The following is a 16,582-nucleotide window of genomic DNA, read 5'->3' on the forward strand; positions in this document are numbered from 1 at the left end:
ATCTAAGATTTTTAGCTGGTGGTACAGTCACAGCCTCATCGTCCATGCTGCAAGAATTTGGAACATGTTCTATTGCCAATGACCTTTGGAAAAACCTTGTGCATTCCTGTCCATTTTATAAATGAAATGAGCATTTTAAAATGCCAACACTCCTACCCTTGCCAGTGCTTCTGAAATACTTGAAACCACAAATATAATTCTTTAATGAAAGCTTTTACAGCATTGTAATCATAGACATGATAATATTGGGAAAGTGATCTGTGTTCTGTAATGCATTCAGCATTAATAGTGTTGTTGCATAATTTCAGCAGTAATGCTTGTGGATGCCATTAATCACAGATGGTAGCACATTACAGGGCATTAACTGGTCAATTATGGACTGTACACACCTAACTGATGAGACAGTTCGATCTGCAAATCTGTTTTCAGGGGTTGCTGTATGAATAGGATTGTGTTTGTTCTGACTTTGAGATCAGATGCTGGCCCCCTGCAAGCTTTGCAGGCTTACTAACTGAAAAGAAATCCCTAATTGCTTCTGAAGAGAGAAACATCTCTTTTGGAAGACATTAAAAGATGAATATGAGACATCAGAAGACCAGCATTGTAAAAAGCAGATTTGGAGTGTAAATTCCTTGCAGGATGGAACATCTTTTATGGGCTGGTGCAGTCCTCTCTTAATTTGAATTTTCCATAGTGTTCCATAGCTGACTGGTTTTGACAACCTGGTGAGCTGTTCAATGTGGCAACCTACAGTATGAGCATGGTCTCAACAGTACCTTGGTTTAATTTCTCTTGTGAAACTGGGAGGTCCATTATTGTGGAAACTCTTCATACTTGTAGTGTAGGTAGTTCCTTTCTGTCAAGAATTTGTGGTCTAAACTTACATGAATAAGGGCACATAGAGAAATAATAAGTAACTGTCCATGTTTTGTAGATGAAGAGAATAAAAATGTGAATTTGTTATTTGAAGACTTGCCAGAACCCCGCTAATATATCACAGCACCAGAAATCAAATGTAATCCTTTTCGTCCCACCTGCTGCATTTAAGCACAGGACTAGCCTTTCTTTTTCTACAACAGCTTGTCTGCTTGACTTCCTTAAAAAATGTGTTAGGTTTATTTCACTCCTACTTGCATTGCAGAGAATGCTGCTGTGTGATAAGTCAAGAATTTCCCTGACTAGAGCAGTAGCAATATTTACAGCTTCCAGTGAAGATTTTCTGATGCTGTGCTAACAAGAAAAGGAAGCCTGTGGCTTAGCTTTCCAATCCCTGAACCAGATACCATCATGTTTCTATAAAGGGAGACAAAAAGAGAATTTTTGCCATTTTCATTTGTCAATATGAATTTCAATGTCTGTATTTAAGGAATTAAGTGACACATTGCTGTCTACTGAAGTAATACATTAATGTTATAATATATATCTCTATATATATATGTAGAGAGAGAGACAGATGTAATATATAATGTTGTAATATATATCTGCAGGCACTATATTTAAAAAAAAATCTTACAGAGCCAATATGGCTTGACCTGAATCTGTATTTAACCCTTAAGTGCTTTGACAGTGACTGTCATATCTGGACGATTTCAAAAGAAAAATTGCAGTACTTCTTTTAGAGGCTGCCAGTGTGTTTAATTAAGTGTAATCTAAATCACACTGAAACATTGATACATTTTTTTTCTGTGAAGTTAATAAAAAATTTATTGATTTTTTGGGTGAACTTCATTACAGCAGCTGTGCTGATGCATTTGGCTATTAAGGCTGGGACCCTTATGGTATCATGAATTATGTTAAACACTTTTTAGTGTGCTCCACTGGTGGCTGAATCTCCAGTTATGATCTAAGCTCATAGTAAACCGTGACACAAAGCTTTTTCTTTAGATTTACCTTCTGTACAGCCAATCTAACATCTGAAATCAATAAAACCTGACTTTTCTTTGTTTAACAAGTGATTGAAGAAACTATTTAATAGAAGGTATTTAAAAGCTGATAATTTGGCTGTTAAGTTTAATGAGAACTTTACCTACAAAGTGAAAAAAAGTAGAGCTTCCCTAATATTTTCTAGGGCTTCATGTTAGATTGATGGATTTTGCCTTTTTAGTTCCATGACAGTGTTATAGCACCATAAAAATCTATAACTAAATTAGTCTAAAATGAAAAATGCATTTACATTAAGTTGTACTGCTTCAAAAATACTGTTTAATTAATTTTGAAAGATAAATTGGTGAGCTCCTGAAGGAAAAGCAGATTTGGAAGTCTTATGTTTTTAGCCTGATAAAACTTCCATTTTTAACATAAATTTGCTTAGAAATCAAGATGTTTAGTTAATGTCTTAGAGCTAAGCATGTGGAATGAATCCAAGTATAAAGAAGTGATTGCCAGTATTCAATAGGTCCTGTGTCATTTTTGTGTGCTGTTTGTTTATAGGTTTCAGATTACCTTGAGGTTATCAAAGAGCCAATGGACCTATCAACAGTAATAACCAAAATTGATAAACACAACTACTTAACAGCCAAGGATTTTCTAACAGACATTGACCTGATCTGCAGCAATGCATTGGAGTACAATCCAGACAAAGATCCTGGAGGTAAGAACCTACTTCTTTTTGGCCTACCTAGACCTGAAAGCCTGGTACTTAATTCCATATTCTGTTGCTATTCAGGCATTTAGATAAGCTGCATGCTTTGTGATAATTAGGATAAGCAAGTCCTAAGGGTCTAAGACGTGGAGTGCACTGGGGACATTAGAAGAGCAGGAAAACTGCAGCATTCAGAGCTGTTTTCTAATAGATGATGTTTCATAGTTTCCTTTCAAATTTGATAGCTCCTTTTGGGTATCTAGATTTTTATAGGCAACAAAACCCCACCATGATTTGGAGAATCCACGCACAATCTGGCGGTGGTCTGCTGTATTTCCATGTCAGCTTAGAACATGAAATTCATACACAGAAATCAAAATCTTCATATTTGGGGATAGAAATAAAACAGGGTAAATCACCAGGCAAGGAAGTGAGTTGCAGCTGATTAGGAGAGATTAGACAGTATTGTCTTGACAAAGTGTGATGGGATGCTTTCAATTAAAAAGGAATTTGTAGGCTGAAATGCATGTAAAAGCTGTTCACACTCCAAACTAAGGATAGAAGATCTTGTGTGCTCTTTGCTAGGGCTGTCTTACAGTGCACGTTGCCAAAAGAAAGCCTTTCAGCTGGCAGCTTCAAGAGTCATCAACACAAAGCACCCTTTTAATGTAGAGTTAATATGTGTGGTACTTAGAGATCAGGGTCCATCTACAAATGTAGTCCAATGTGTTAGAAAGTTTTTCATGAGGTCTTGTGAAATTGCTTTTGCAGGTTAAAGCCTGATTTTTCTGTATTTTTGTTTTCAAATTTTTGGTTTTGTGAGGCATTTTTCAAGTGTCTCGTGTGGACCAGATACAGTATAGTCTGCTGTACTGTACAGTCTGCTATAGATTGCCTTTTGAACCCAGTTCATATTTGTAGAAGATTAACTTTATTTCTTCAGTTTATGATGCACTATTTTCTTTCAACTAGAAAAGTCCATTTATTTTGTGTTGTGTTCTTGATAACACAACACAAAATAAATGGACTTTTTTTTGAGGATTTCTAATGTGCAGTTGATGTGAACTAATTAAAGCCCTTGATGGGCACCTGGCATTCAGAGTTTATCTAAAGAGAACCTGTTTAGGGATATTTTGATTTTCCTTCCTGTCAGAACTGAACTGGGAGAAATTGATCTGGCTCTTTCTAGGCTCAGTTTTGGATAGGAGGCAATGAAAAATTGTTCTGTCCTCTGCTGTTAACTGCTCTTCTGGCATGCAGGATTTTTTGGGCTGTTGTGTGAACACACCTAAAACAGCACATTATGGCTGTTCAGAGGAAGCATTCCATGCATTCAGATGCACTCATTAAATGAATATTAATCTATAAATGTTCACATTCTTTAAAGCTGGACATACCTGCTTGCTTGTGCTTGCAGAAAACTCACACTGTACCTTCTTTTGTCCTGTTGTTAAGTTGGAAAAGCAAAGGGCTGACCAGACTGGCTCATTTTATCTGCAGTCTGGATATCAAAAACTGGCTGCTTGGGATTTTTTTTTCCTGGTACTTTGCTGTAAAATTTCAGACAGGTTCTGTAGTGAGACAGGTTGGGGTTTTCTTGCTCCTTTGTTTGACTGGGAAATGTTTTTGAAGGCACGGGAACATAACCACTGTATGTTGGACATGAGTGTTTGCCTCACTGAAGCGCTGTCTGGGGGAAAGCCTTGCCCAGCACAGGGTTAGAGGAAGGTAGTGGTTCAAACACCTCAATTTGATTCCTTTTTATTTCTCTCCCCTCCCATCCCTTCCTCCTTTGCAAGGGCTTCTTAAAATTTATTATCTGACCAAAAGTTTCAAGTTTAATATTTCAGAATTACATCTGGTACTAATGCAGTGTGGGGGTTTTTGTGATCATAAAACATAATGCTTCACAAATATGTGGGCAAAACCTTCCAATATTCAGTGGATTTAATGGGCAGTAGTTCTCCCCAGAAAATGTTGGACTCTTTTGAGCTAGATACTGGATAGTCTCTTTCACTCAACAGTTTTTCCAGCTGTAAAACCTGCTGTTTCTAGAATTACAAATATTGTGAAATAAGTATTTAGTGATATTCTCAATTGTTGTCTTTAAGAATTATTAAAACATTAAATCTGCTGGTTGTAGAATATGTTCTAGCCATTAATGTTGATGGTTACTGTTGAAGTACCTGCAACAGCTGGAAAAAGTAATTCAGTATGGATGGATTGACAAATTAAATATGTTTGTACTGAAGTCGAACAATGACTGTTTTAGATTTCATTGAAAACCTGTGTTCTAGATGTCAATTTTCTCTGCATATGGGCTTAGTTATTAAGTTATGATTACTTTTCAAATTTCAGTGGTGGAATAATTTGTTTTGTGTGTTTCAAAGGTAGGGGAACTGGTCTGGTTTTTCCTGAGTTTCATTCAGGCTTCCAGCGTGGGCAATTTGTTCTGTTCCCCAAATAGGCCTGAAAATGTAGCACACTCGAGGCTTGTTTCTTTCCCTTTTTTTTAAAAAAAACGAATTTAAATGAGAAACAGCTATTCAATGTAAGGATTAAAATAATGTGTTTTAGCACAATTTTGATCAGTTGTTAAATAATAATTAAGCAATAATTTCAGGTTAAAGAAAAAAACAACAGGGAAGGAATGTAAGTGAGCCAGGTCTACCTTACAGATGCAGATGATGTCCAGTGTGATTGTGTAGGCAGTATAACTGTGACTATTACTAGAACCTAGAGGGTAAATTAATTCTTGGACAAGTCTCCTGTTACTTTGTGACTCTTTGCACTCCACTCCATTATACTGTGTAGATCTGCCTGTGGCAAGTTGATTTAGGTGTGTTCTTCATTCACTGTTTACATTTGTTTATAGTTGCCACCATGGATTAAAGTACCAGTTTATACTTCTATATCTCTTCAGTAGCTGGGTTGTGATTTTTGAGTGATATTGATTAATCTGCATTTTCAGGCATCTGTAATTTTTCCCACTTACTTCTGTTTGTATCAGTGTTGTAATATGCAATACAAACCAATGTAGAAATGCTAAGGAATTATTGTGATAAAAAAGTGTGCTGTCCTGTTTTCTAGATAAAATAATTAGACATAGAGCATGTACTTTGAAGGACACTGCTCATGCTATCATTGCTGCTGAACTGGATCCAGAATTTAATAAGATGTGTGAAGAAATCAAGGAAGCAAGAAGAAAAAGAGGTATGTTTAACTTCAGTTATGATAACACAACACACATAGAGACCCTCTACAGACAGGTAGGAATGGGTTCATGTTCACAAGCCCTGGGCCTTGTGGGGGGCTTCAGCCACCCCAGTATGTGTTGAAGGGACAACACAGAGGGCAAAAGCAATTCAGGAGGTTTCTAGAAAGAGTAGAGGACACCTTCCTTCTCCAAGTCGTAGAGGAAATACCAAGAAGAGATGCTGTGCTGGGCTTTTTTCTCACCAACAAGGAGGGGAATGTGAACCTCAAGAGCAGCTGGGTTGCACTGACCATGAAGTGAAGGGGTTGGAGATCCTAAAGGCAGCAAGAGGCATGCACAGCAAAATTCAGTACCTTGGACTAAAGGAGAGCAGGCTTCAGGGATCTATTTGGTAGAGTCCCACGGGATAAAGCTCTGGAGGGAAGAGGGGCCCAGGACAGCTGGTTAATACTCAAGGATTGCCTCCTCCAAAATCGGGAGTGATGTTTCCCAAAAAAGAGAAGGTTAGGTGAACACATTAGGACGCCTGTGTGGATGAACAAGTTGATGGTGGATGAACTTAAACACAAAAGGAAGGCCTGCAGAGAGTGGAAACAGAAGAAGGTAGCCTGGGAAGACTGCAGAGGAATTGAGCAGCCTGGGATCAAGTTAGGAAAGCTAAAGCCCTGAGAGAATTCAACCTGGCCAGGGACAAGGGCAACAGGAAAAGCTTCTGTATGTATATAGGATAGAATTTACAGGCCTCTATACAAAAATTTATATTTAATGTGAAATAATGAATGCATGTCAGATTCAGACAGTGCAGGTTAAAGGGTGAGTGACCTTGAAACCCCTCCACATTTTTCCTGTTTTGTGAGCTGATCTGATAGGACATCATCATCCTTTCCAGAAGAAGGATGCATTGCCTATTCTTACAGACAGTACTACAGAACCTGGTGAACAAGTAAATGCTAGGGTTGCTATACTAACTTCTGATGTGGATGTGGTGGAACCAGAGCTGTGTGCCTGTAGTAAAATATAATAAGAATTATGGTAAGGGAGAGCAGCCTTTAAGCCACTGGACTTTTAGTTCACCTTGGCTTGTGTACAAGTGTTGTTTTGGAGGTAGCATATTGATTCTTTTGGTTAAGAAACAACCCTTGTAAGTCTGTGTACAGCTTCTGAAGTGACCAGGAAAAGTTATCAAAAGTATGTATGATACTCCTGGTGTGGCAGCAGTGATCAGTTTACATAAAAAGAGTATACCTCCATGGAAAAGTTTTAAACTTTTCAAAGTTGAAAAAGGTTGAAAATCACTGAACTATAACATTAGAGCAAAATTTCATGCTGATTTAGGGATCACTGATTTCAATAATTCCAGCTTTACCTTGGCAAGTTGTTTCCTGCTTTGGTAAAAAGCTCCATTATTTGATTTCTAGGTTGAATTGGCTGGTCTTACCTTTCAGCTGCTGATTCTTGAAATACTTCTGTTGGTAGATTGAAGACCCTTTATTAATAATCTTCTTTGAACTATGCAAGTATCTATAGGCTTTCTCTCCTTCAGATTAAAACAGATAGAATTCTTTGTATTTTCCTATTCAGTCATGTGTGTTTTTGTCTAATTTTGTGCAAGCTTCCAATGTGTGTCTTGAATTGTGGATAAATGAACCAATTGTAATTCACTGTGGCTGTAAAACAGAGCTAATATAATGCCTTCATTTCTCCTCTGTACTTTTCTATTAGAACTACAAGAATATTCACAATTCTGGCCACAGCATCATGCTGTGAGCTGTGCTCAGTTAATTATCCAAGTCCCCATGACTGTTAAAGGTTATTGCTTCCGAGGTTAAAGTAAATGTTTGTAAGAGCTCTTTGTTACAGAGAATGACTCTATGGCTTGTAGTCCTTTCTTGCAAGTTTGCAAGAACTAGAATGCTGCCCTCCTTTTTGTGGCAGTGGCCCAGTAATAGATATTTCTGGAGACAAAGCCTGCAAACTCTGTTGAAAGAAGGGCAGTGTCTTAAGTCATATTTAAGGCTGATGGCATCATGCAGTGAACTTGTTAAATCAGAAAAAGCAGGTACCATTGGTGTGAGAGGGCCTTGAGGTACAGGTACATGATAAGCAGCACTGGTTTGTGGGACCAAACAACTCACAGATGGGAATGGGCAGGATTCAAAGTGTATTCAGTACATTGGCATGGAAACCATTACAGTGTCACAGGTACCTGCAGGTGACTCTTAAAGATGCTTGTGCTTCTGGCCCACGCTTGGTGGTTTCAGTGACAACTGAGCTCTGCAGTCGGTCCAGCTGTACAACGTGCAAGGCTGGGATCACTGACTGGGTTAGAAAGGAGTGCTAACCAAAGCAAGCCCAAAAGACTTGGAATGCACGGAAGAAGCTGTGTTAGATGAACTGTTTATGGACAGAGGAAAATGTATCAAGCTCCTAGAGTCTGAGGAAGCCTCCTGCTGGGAGGCAGTCACAAGGCATCGGGAGTTGTGTGAAAAGGTTATGGTGGTGCAGAGCACCTGGATGATGGCACTTCAGGAGTGTAAGTCTTGGCACTGGTCCTTGTAGTGGATGGAAAGGATGTGAATGCTGATCAGTTCTGCCATTATTCTCATTTTGATGTAAAGAACAGCCTCAGCAAGACAGCAGATCAGGTCAATCCCAGTGCATCTGCTTGTCTAGGCTTTGACATGTACCCTGTTTCGGAGCAGTTTGGGCACGGGATGGAAAAAGCTAAAAAGCTTCATATCCATTTTCTTCACAGTTTTGTCAGCAAGTTACTTAGCAATCTTTTGTAGTTGTAAAATGGAAAGTATGTTCTACATGGCTTTTTTGGGGGTGTGGGGTTGTGGTTGTTTTTGGGGTTTCTTCCTTTATTTTGCTTTGTTTTGTTTTGTTCTCTACACATCTGTCACTTTTACTTAGTACTCCGGTGACCAGATTCAAAAATACTGCACATAAACTGTACAATAAAATCAGCATGTAGAAGTCAAACTAGAATTTCTTGTTCCTCTGTTACTGAAATGAGGTGCTATTGTTGAAAAATGTTAAGCCTAAGGACAGCAAGTTTTAAGATGGTAAATAAGAACCAACTGTCTATATCTTAGACTATTGAAATTTGCAACTACTTGTGGAAACCAGCTAATAAAAAGGTAGAAGTGGTTGTTGTTTTGAGTAATGAAATATGTTTGATATGCAGTTTAAAATTTTTATAATAGTACCTAGAAACCTATGCTGTAATTATTAATTGTGAGATGAGAGATTCTGTGTCAGTATTTTAATTTCTGCATCCATCAGTTTTGGAGCTTATTTTCAGCTCTTGATTGCTTGGTTCTGGTTTCTATTAGAGATGTGTTATAACATTTTGAAGACCATTTTAGTGGATGGATGGGAAATTCTAGTTCACAAAGACAGAACTTCAGATATTCATTTATGTCTTTAAAATGTGCTTAACCAATATGAAAGTTTGCTTTTTTAGAATTTAATTAAAAAACCTATGAAGCAGTAGAAGCTATGAGATGAAGTTATATTACAGGAAGCAAACCACGCTTTTTGTTAAAAGCAGAATTGCATTTTCTTAATTTAAGAGCTCATATTGACTCTGAAATGGATCCATTTTACATAACACAGATGACAGTGACAATACAAGGTTCTTATTCAGATACTCTTTTTGATACAGCATACAATGCCGTTCTGAATTGCCACTTATTTTAAAACTGTTTAAAATAAGGAAAAGATTGAAAGGGTCAGTAAGAATTTGCATGTAGAGGAAATATGAATAGAAGGGTCAATCTTCTGGGACCAGTGGCAGTCACATTTTTCTAATCCATCAGAGCTGACATTTTAAGACCATGCAACCAGTAAGTTGTTTTGTCAGCAGAAACCAAATAATATTCTTGATGCAAATCTTTATTTTGAATGTCCAGCTAAACATTAATGGATGTATTCCTATTGCAGTATGGTGTTCCAAGTTTCTTTTTTGATTCAGTAGATTCCTGCAGCTTGGTTTATTTAAATAGGTATGGTTGTCTTTTGCGTGCAGGCTTCTCAGTGCCAGCAGAACAGGTAAATCCTCATGGTTCCACTGTACGGAAAACAGAAGCCAGAGTTGAAGAAGCATTTCGGAGCAAGCAAAAACCCACCATGGCTGTGTGGCCCAACTCTGCAAATAAATGTGCTTGTAAGTACCTTGGGTGACAACTGTGCGAAATTAGAGGTCCTTTCAATGCCAGACATTGGAAATGTGTCTCTACTGCTGCTTACTGATTATTTCCAGAAGTAATTTTAGGCATAAAACACATGGAACTAAGAAATGCTCCTTCTAGGAGTACATAAAATCCCTGCCCAAGAAGTTGTAAAGAAGCAGGATTTCTGGTTTTGTGATAAAGAATAGTTATTTTTCTAATGCAGCATGAGTATTTTGCATTTTTTGTTGTAAAACATGGTTTTCAGTATAAGACAACTCAGATCCAAGAACACTTTTCAGTGGTTTGATGAGTTTTCAGGTTTGTTTACTGTGTGTATTAGCAGATAAATACCTCTACACTGCTTAATAGTTTCTCACCTGCACTGCATTGAATTCCTGCCTTCAATACATTCAGCGTCATGCTGAAAGCTAAAGAGGAGATTGCAAATTTAACTGTATTTTCCTTTATGGCAATGGTTTTCAACAGTCAGTAACCATTACTGGAGGATGTTAAGATACACTTCCTGGAGCCTACTGAATTAATCCAGTTAAGTGATCAGAGTCTCTAGGATTGTGAGGTGTTATTGGGTAATCAGAGGCACTGCTAATTATTTTCAAGAGGTCAGTTGATTAGAACAGGTGAACACATAGCAGATATTTTCATTATAAAGCAAGTAAAGGCTATGAGAGGCAGTTAGTATGGGAGTATACTAATGGTTGCACCTGGCTTTACTGCTGAAGATGTGGAGTCCAATATTGATATATTATTAGTAGCATTATCAATTATTGCTGATTGATAGCAAACTGATGGAAGCGGTCAAATTTTCATTTTGGTCTTATGTGCTTCTCCTTCATGGTGCTTTTCCTTGATGAGAAATCCTTTTCTAGGCATGGTGATAACTGCCCAGAGATGAACATTGTTTATATATGAATGATAGTGTTGATGTCAAATGGTTTAATTAATTAGAGGTGTATGATTTTATTTCCCGAAGCTGTAATTTCTTCCGTTAAAGGAATTAAAGTCAATCGTACAGAATTATGGTTAGAATAAATTGTTATATAATAAATTGATGATGTGGATCCAAGCTGTTCTTTATTCATTTGGCAGCTCGTGCAAAACAGAGTGTAGGGAAGGGATTCCCAATTAATTTTTTTTAATTTCCTGTGAAGTCCAGGATGGAGCTTTTCCCTCTGGCTGCCCTGCAGAGCACTTTGCTGGCTGTGCATGCTGAGCAGCAGACGCTGGGGTTTATAGACCTCCAAGCTGGACATCCCTTGGGAAGGGGCAGAGCAGCCCTTGCTGGTGACTCGCATCCAAAGCAGCTCCGGTACCTCTCTCGCTTCCCCTCTGTTGTGCAGGCAGCAGCAGTTGTTTGAAAACTCCAACCATCAGCTGCAGGAAATTGCCAGTGTCTCTGTGCAAACAACAAAGTTACTGTTAAGGCACTGATCCTGTTGGTATTTTCATGATCTAGCTTGGAAGGCAAGAAAAATTGAGGCTTAGTGGTTTTTGGGTGTACGATCAAATGAAAATCTGCCTTTTAAGGCTGAGTCCAGGAAAGGTAACTAGTCCAGGAGGGATGTGATGCATCTAGTAATCAAGAGAAAGAACCAGGAATTGATGAGCAATCAGAAATCTGCAGAAAGGATTCAAGTAGTACACGGGCACTCTTGAAGATTGATGTGGTCAGTTCAGCAGAGACTAAAAATGAGGAAGAGAAATGGTCTTAAAAGGGTATTTGGAGGATAAGCTAGAAAAGGGTGAGAGCAGAACTGAGCAGATTGTGGGGAGCTCAAATAGCAGAAAATGAAACTCCAGATTGTGATTGTTTAAATGGAAGAAGTAAGTTTGGAGAAGGGATTTCTGAAGAGGGATTATTTTAGGGGGAGAGTGGAATTTTTTTATGATCATGAAATAGTATTTTTTTAAAAAATAAAATGTATTGCACAATCAGAGTAACAAGAAAAATTATTAAGTATTTTATTTAAACAGGATAAAACCATACTTTTCAATAATTCTGAAAATAATTGCATGTTTTCTGCTGTTCGAAATTGAAGTAATGTTTTCCCTTAGAAGAATCTAGAGAAAGAATGACCGATCATAACTTTATTTTCCTGATCAGTTGTTACTATTTTTAAGGGCTTTGTTTTACAGTATTTTAGAAAAGAGCTGCACAAAGATTAATTCAGATGACAAACTTGAGAACTCTAAAAGAAATTATTATCAAATATCTTCTCTAAAAACAGAGAGGACTGCAGACAGTGCAGCAGCCTTGCCAAATTTAGGATCCTGCTCAGGGCTAGTACAGTAGAGAGTGAGAGTTGGATTAATATTTGTTGGTTTGTTTTCTGAAGTTTTATATTTTGTATAAAAAATTATATAGTTTTTTAGTTACCTGTTATTTTGTGATTTATTTAATTTTTCTGATGCATTTTAGATAATTTAGCTATTTTGTTAATTTGATTGGACCAGATGGGCTGTTGGAAATGTGGTAAATAAGTAATTTTTCTGTTTGAAGGCATAGTGATACACATTCCTGAGTTACATTTCATCTGCAACTCCCATTTCCCTTGATGAAGGTACAGCTGTGTGGATTGTGTCTCACAGTATAGATGAGTTTTAAAAGTATTGAATTACTAGAAGTTGCTGAAAACCTATTTGGAGAAGTTCTGCCACAATTTAAAATATTTCCATTATCGACTGTGTATTTTGAGGAAAGTGCAAGTATTCTGGTGGGAACTTGGAATGGGACAGATGTCAGAAGGCTGATATAAATAATTTTATGATTATAGAATCACAAAATTACAGTGGTTGGAGGGAACCTCTGGAGATGTTCTAGTCTAGCTCCCCTCAGAACTGATTGCTCAAGGCTTTGTCCAGTTGTGTTTTGAAAATCTCCAAGAATGAGGGCTTGGTGTCATGCCCGAGGAACCTCTTGTAGTGCTTGGATACAAACAATAAATTCTTTTTCTTAATTTTGAGTGTCTTGTATTTTGGTCTGTGCCCATTGGCTCTTGTCACTGGGCACTGCTGGGAAGAGTTCTTACTTTGCCTTTTTATGGAGCTGTGTGGAAAAGGAAACTACCAGCAGTGTGCAGTTCAGTGTGTTTGCTAAATTAAGTGCTTTAGATACACATTAGCTCAGAAAGCATTAGCATCTCTTGAATCATTGGGATCCTGTATAATAAAACTGTATCCAGCTGCTCCGTCTTGCCAGTAGATGGGGCATGGTACCTACCATTTTAATGTCTTGCACTTGCTTCCTTTAGTGTTACATATAAATAAACTCTGTGGGGAAGATTTGGCTTTGCATTCTTATCTTTTTTTTGCAGCATTTAATGATAATATATTGTAGTGATAGACTGCAGATTTTATGTTTTCTTCATAGAGAAGATGTTTTTTATGCCATATGATAAATATCATAACTGTGAAAATGGCATTTGGAGCAAATAAAGAAAATTTAAATCCTTTGTGCTATGCAAACTATTAAAAATACAAGTTTTATATGAAATTCATTTTATGAAATATGAAGTAAACACCCTGCTAACTTTTCCCAGTAATTTAAGTGATTAGTGGCCTCTCTAGGGAAACCAAGCAAGGATCTAAAAAACTATGGCAGAAAACATTGTTTTAAAATAAGTAATATTTTCTTTGCCTTTTTGTGTTGGATTTTTTTGGTTCATTGGTTTTTGGTTTGCTCTTTTTCACCCCCAAATGGGTGATCATTGCTGTCCTGTGGAACACTTTGTTTCTGCTTTATAATGGAAAAGCTTTTGTCTTGTCTCAAGATTTTTAAAAAAAGATTTTTAGAAAGAAAAGGTCTTTCATTTACAGTCTTTCTCAGAAACTGTTTTGTTCTCAGTCTTTGTCCGATTTTCATCTGTTTAGTGTCTCTTCTTTGACCTTTCTGTGACAGTGGTGTCAGTGATTGCTGTTCTTTAGGCTTCTGGGACTGCAGCAGTGCCTTATCAAAGGACATGGCAGACCAGATGCCATATGGTTTTGATCCTTGGAACTATTTTCTCCTTTTGGTGTGGCTCTGAGTTTGGATTCAAGAATTGGATATTAGCAAATTAACAGTCATTCAGATGCTAACATGAAAATCTTAGTGGCTGCTGTTTTGTCACTTACCCTGTATTTGCTACTGTTTAGTTTTCTCCTCCTGCTTTCCAGATTTGACTTGGATTAATTCTCACTTGAGACAGAGGCAAGTGCTGTTACTTGATAAGCACCATCCAAAGAGATTTTCTGGAATGTGAAGATATCTTTACTCAGAGCTGGGACAACTGTCTCTTTTTGTCTCTCTGTCATTTTGTTTTGGGTAGCATAGGAGTTGGTATTCTGGTTTGGACTGGTTTGATGTCTTGTGCTGCCTTCAACCAGATGCTTTAAAAGAAAGTTTCAAACATTTGAGGAATAATTTTTTTTCATGCCTGATTTTGAAGGAAATACCAATGTAGCTGATGATTCCAGGTTGGTTAGCAGTTCTTTAAAACCCCATAGGCTTTTAAATTCTTCTAATTTAAAATGTAATTTAGTGAATTTGTGGGAGTTCTAATAAATCTTGACTGCCTGTTCTTTTTTGAGATCCCATCAAACTTTTGAACTCAGTGATATCTAGTGACAAAGAAATTTTCTTTCATCACTATTAAAAACCTGCCTATTGAATTAATCAAGTGTCTTTTTTCTCTGACAGAGGGCTAAGTGGGTTCTACAATTTACCTGATCAGAGAGTGACTTTTTTATATTCTCTTGTTCTCATCTTTATAACTGAGTAATGCAAGATGGCTCAACCCCTTTTAAGGTTTCCTTGAAAGCATTATTATCACCTTTCTTGTAAACATGGTAAAACCATCTTCTGAAGTAGTTTGAAGTTTTTTTTTCCCTCTAAGTGGTATGCACAAGTGATGTCATAAAACCAGTTTCCATACCAGATAGATCCCTTCCTTCCTCCCTTCTGAAAACTGTGACAATGTTTGCTTTAAATTGTTTTAAGACACAGTGTTTCTGTCTGCAGACGTAGTGGATTTTCTTGGGATTATTGTCCATTTATTAACTTCAGATTTTGTCTTCTTGACAGAGAAACCACCCAGTAGCCATGATTCTTTCTTGTGTTTGTTCATGGCTCTGTTGCAGCAGGAAGTTGTCATTCAGTTCTTAAGAGCTAGCTGAAGGTACCAAGGATGTGTATAGCTGCAGTAGTTGCTGTTGTACAGAGCAGAGGGGAAATAAGCAGATCTACAGAGATGAAAAGTCTAAAAATTATCTCCACAGATGACATATAATCTGATTGTCTTTTCTCTTTTGACTTCATTTGCCTTTTTAATTTTCCAGCATGACAGTCTTGCCATGTATTTTACTAATATAATTACTCTGGTTTCATGTAAATTATATTTTTATCTTGGTTTCCCAAGAAAATCACACCTGTGCTCTCTGTCCATCTCTGCTCCCCTAATAACTTCTAAATCATTTAGTAGAGTTCAGATAGATTTGACAGGAGCTGAGAGCTGAAAGATTAGATTCCTGCAGGTTTTGTGAAAATTGGTAGCTGGAAAAATGCATGTGTCTACTGCAGGAAAAGGAGGTAGATTTAAAATGGTATTTGAGCAGGTTAAACCTGGTATTGACCAGGCATGGCATGCACACCTCAGACATGGAGTGTGTCCTGTGTCCTGTTCAGCTGGGGTGGGGAGGAATTGGAGACACTGGGATAGTTCCATGAGAAACCCTGGGAAGAGCTTGAGTGGAGAACATAATTGGGAATGGTAGGGGAAAGCAGTTGACTGGGAAGAAAATACTGGGAATGTTGCAGTCAAGTTTGGTTTTTACTTATTTCAACTCCTCCTTATGAAACTTGACTTCTCCGTGTTGAGTAGAAACGTCCAGATTCTTCAAGTATTTGCTTACAAAACATAAGCTGTTATATAAGGTGATAAAAATAATAAATATGTGAATTTGTTGCATGCATTTCTTTTCATGTGTTTGTCAGTTCTGTGCCTTGAGTGCGCTCCATCTAGGTGAAGAAAATGACACCTTTTAGGGATTGGTTCTTCTGTCACTTTAAGGTAGTCAAACTGCAGGTCACTACTAAAGAGGCTGTCTTGCCTTGTTGCTGGTGGCATATTCCCACCGTGTTCCCTGTGCCAGCATTGTCATTCATGAGTTGGAAAGCTTAACCAAAGATGTTAAAAACTAAGCCAGAAAAAACCCCAACAACCTAATGTTTCAGATGGATTTAGTTCCCTTATCTGTTTTACTGCAGGAACAGTAGTGCCGGCACAAATGAGGCAGTGGAAATGCTATAGCTGGCTTTGGAGGGAGAAATGGCTTTGTTAGTGGAAGCTGGCACCTCACTTTGCTTTTTAAGCCATTGTGGAACTGTGATCTGTTCTTTCTTGCTGCTTATCTCTGACTGCAGTTTGGGACTTTGTGAGTAGAAACTCCAGAGACTTTCAAGTGGACTATTTAGTGCCTCTTGGTAAGGAATGTGGAGCTACTGGAGCTAAATTACTCTGTCAGGTACATAGATATCCTGGATGCTGTATAAGAGAGTGTAAGTTGCTGGTTATAAGTGATTTCTCAAGGCTTTGAGTTACTTTACACATC

At 37.7% G+C, this 16,582-nt stretch overlaps 1 protein-coding gene across 1 annotated transcript in view; it reads left to right on the top strand.

Moving 5' to 3' along the window:
* Positions 1-16,582, top strand: part of ATAD2B (ATPase family AAA domain containing 2B) — a 73,869-nt gene that overhangs the window by 44,498 nt on the left and 12,789 nt on the right. The window contains exons 22-24 of the mRNA XM_058021051.1: positions 2,431-2,590; positions 5,672-5,794; positions 9,832-9,969. Of these exons, the coding sequence (XP_057877034.1) occupies positions 2,431-2,590; positions 5,672-5,794; positions 9,832-9,969 (421 nt within the window). The remainder of the gene's footprint in view (positions 1-2,430; positions 2,591-5,671; positions 5,795-9,831; positions 9,970-16,582) is intronic.

The sequence above is a fragment of the Melospiza georgiana genome, chromosome 3 (genome assembly GCF_028018845.1).
Source record: "Melospiza georgiana isolate bMelGeo1 chromosome 3, bMelGeo1.pri, whole genome shotgun sequence".
Classification (NCBI taxonomy): Eukaryota; Metazoa; Chordata; class Aves; order Passeriformes; family Passerellidae; genus Melospiza; species Melospiza georgiana.